Genomic DNA, 2,871 nt, shown 5'->3' with positions numbered 1-2,871 from the left:
ACTGAAACTGAAAACGAGATGAAACAAAATGAACTAAAACTGAAAACGAGATGAAACAAAATGAACTAAAACTGAAAACGAGATGAAACAAAATGAACTAAAACTGAAAACGAGATGAAACATGAACTAAAGCTGAAAACGAGATGAAACATGAACTAAAACTGAAAATTATCAAGCGTTCACTAACAGACTGTTATTGTATTTTATGTAATAAAAAGTTTTTCTTATTTAAAAAAAGAACAGAATTATTTATTTGTCTATTTTACTGCATTGGTAACATTGTCTAAAAAAGGCTTATTGGGTTAAATGAAAAATCTGCAGAATGTGCCAATTTTTTGTATCCGATTATTTGTCAGAATAGTCGAATATTCAATTAATTGTTAGTTGCAACAGATGTATATTCTACAGCTTTTCGAGACGTACTGGATAGCCTGGTCAAAGCCTTCTGAGCGAGGGGGAACCAGACTGGGAATGCTGGGAACCATCCTGTCGTCTTCTTCAAAGAAATGCTGCTGCAGAGCAGAGAGAAAAATACAATTTCATGCTGATAATCACACAAAAACAACAAATTTACAACGTTATCAGTTGGTGACCAGAGCCTAATCATCCATCCATCCATTTTCTTTACACCATTGTCCCTTGGTGGGGTCAGGAGGGGGGTGCTGGTGTCAATCTCCAGCTAACGTTCCAGGCGAGAGGCGGGGTTCACCCTGGACAGGTCGCCAGTCTGTCGCAGGGCAACACAGAGACACACAACCATGCATACACACACTCACACCTAGGGACAATTTAGAGAAACCAATTGGCCTGACAGTCATGTTTTTGGACTGTGGGAGGAAACTGGAGTACCCGGAGTAAACCGGGTACTCCCTGTGCTTGTTCTTCACAGGGAGAACACACAAACTCCATGCAGAGGGACTGGGGCTGGGAATTGAACCCAGGACCTTCTTGTTGCAAGGAAACAGCTCTAACAACTGCGCTACTGTGCAGCCCAAGCCTAATCATGTTTAAGCCAATTAAAAATGCCTGGTTGAACACTCAAAATATATTTCCTGATCAGTGAAAGCACCATTATAATGTGTTATCAGGGCAGCAGATTTGTGATTCGATGACTCTCCACTGGTTAGCTGCAGAATCAGTATTTTGAAATGAAGTCCAGGGAAGCACAGAGATGTAGAAAACTTTTAAAAAGGAAACTGCATTTTCCACAACATGTCTGATTTATTTCAGCTGCGAGAAAGCGAGAGAGAGCTAAACTTTTGACTCCAGACTTCATATGATTGTCAGAACAAGCAATAGGTGGATCAATTACTAAAATATTCATTGGTGGCAGCCTAATCGCTTCTTATGTAAATAATAGCAGGATAGCTAGAAAATATTTTGAATGGCACTAAAAATACATTTAGCGACAAAAACTGGAAATAGGAGAACAAAGTTTATTTGATGCTAAACCTGCCTGTTTATTGCAAGAAGAAATTAATTTCATGATAAATTAAAATGAGCTTGATAATTTCTATTCTGACAATATTTTTTGAAGGACAATTTTGTTTATGGAGACTTCATAATCTATTTTATTTATGGTTTTGGTTGTGTGTTTTTATTTCCATTTAACTGAATTTTTTTATTATGTTTTATTTTGGATTTTTAAAATTTCTCAGTTCTAACATTCAGAGTTCTTTACAAAATTACAGTTTATTGGTCTTTGAGATTATTATCTCTATATTGATTATTATACCATTATCAATATATTTAAAAGTGGTCTTAAATAAAAAAATAATTACAGGGACAATTTATTGTCTAATAAAATTAGTTATTGTGACAGGCCTATTTGGTGCACGTCTAATAAAATGAAAAGTGACTTACCGCACTGCTTGCCATGCCAGGATTGAGTCGGCCCACTGACTGGCGACGGATTCGCTGTTGGAGACACAAAACCGGTTAGAGGAGAAACAAAAACACCCAACAGACCTTCTAGAGAGACGCTCGCAGTGTACGAACCTGAGCAGATGGTCCCAGTTCTGAAGACTGAGCGGGATGGATGTTGAGTTGGGGCAGAAGCTGCTGCACGGGTCGCCGCGGCGACTGGGGCATACGCGCTCCGGAACTTGTGATTGGCTGTTCTGTTGACAAGGCCTCCATTGGGCTTCCCTCAACTGAAACATTTCATATGGAATTAAAACAAGCTGCTAACATTCAATGAAAGTTTTAAACTGCTAATCATGAGGTAATCATCAAAATGAGGTAAAAAAATATAATATATGGTGCTGAAAGTAACAAACTTAAAAGAAAAAGTAGAAACAAAAATGGTACAGTGGACCTCCGGTGGATGTTTTTTCACAGAATATATCTGAAACATATGTAAAATATTTAAAACATCAGCTTGGAAAGTTGAAACAGTTTCCAAATGCTTGTAAGCTCCTGAATCGGCGCCTACAAAGAAGCCAATCCAAGAGCGGCATTTGTATCCTTGAAGCTGATTGGCTGTAGAGGAGAGATAAGGAAGACTGCAGATATCAGCCAATAGGGCCTATTAAATTATTATTAGTGTTTTAAAACAGGGACTCAAGTATTTGTAGATTTTGGTTTTTTTTTACAAATATGGATTATGTATCTATACTGAAAGATTTTTAAAAAATCTGTAGCAAACCTAAAAACTTTTTTTTTTTTTTTTTTTTTAGTTTTTTTCCAACTTAACTAGATTTTGTTTCTTGGAGTATTCTCAAATTAATTACTTCTTTATTTTACATCGTTATTAAATAATGTAAAAATCTAATCAGATTTTAGGGTTTCTGAGCATTTTTCCGAGACTTGATCTTCCAGTTTTTCATACAATTTGTAGTTAATGTTTTTGAAATGAAATGAAATGAAATG

At 36.4% G+C, this 2,871-nt stretch overlaps 1 protein-coding gene across 1 annotated transcript in view; it reads right to left on the bottom strand.

Annotated features, from left to right (window-relative positions):
- Positions 1 to 2,871, bottom strand: part of LOC106960064 (nucleoprotein TPR-like) — a gene marked incomplete at its 5' end in the record, with an annotated part of 34,681 nt that overhangs the window by 6,117 nt on the left and 25,693 nt on the right. The window contains 3 exons of the mRNA XM_015052977.1: positions 424 to 512; positions 1,864 to 1,917; positions 1,999 to 2,153. Of these exons, the coding sequence (XP_014908463.1) occupies positions 424 to 512; positions 1,864 to 1,917; positions 1,999 to 2,153 (298 nt within the window). The remainder of the gene's footprint in view (positions 1 to 423; positions 513 to 1,863; positions 1,918 to 1,998; positions 2,154 to 2,871) is intronic.

Source organism: Poecilia latipinna, unplaced genomic scaffold (genome assembly GCF_001443285.1).
Source record: "Poecilia latipinna isolate Pla-1442-1.1 unplaced genomic scaffold, P_latipinna-1.0 Scaffold1151, whole genome shotgun sequence".
In the NCBI taxonomy this organism is placed as follows: domain Eukaryota; kingdom Metazoa; phylum Chordata; class Actinopteri; order Cyprinodontiformes; family Poeciliidae; genus Poecilia; species Poecilia latipinna.
The sequence above is the reverse complement of the archived record's forward strand: the minus strand, read 5'-3'. Positions and strand labels throughout refer to the sequence as shown.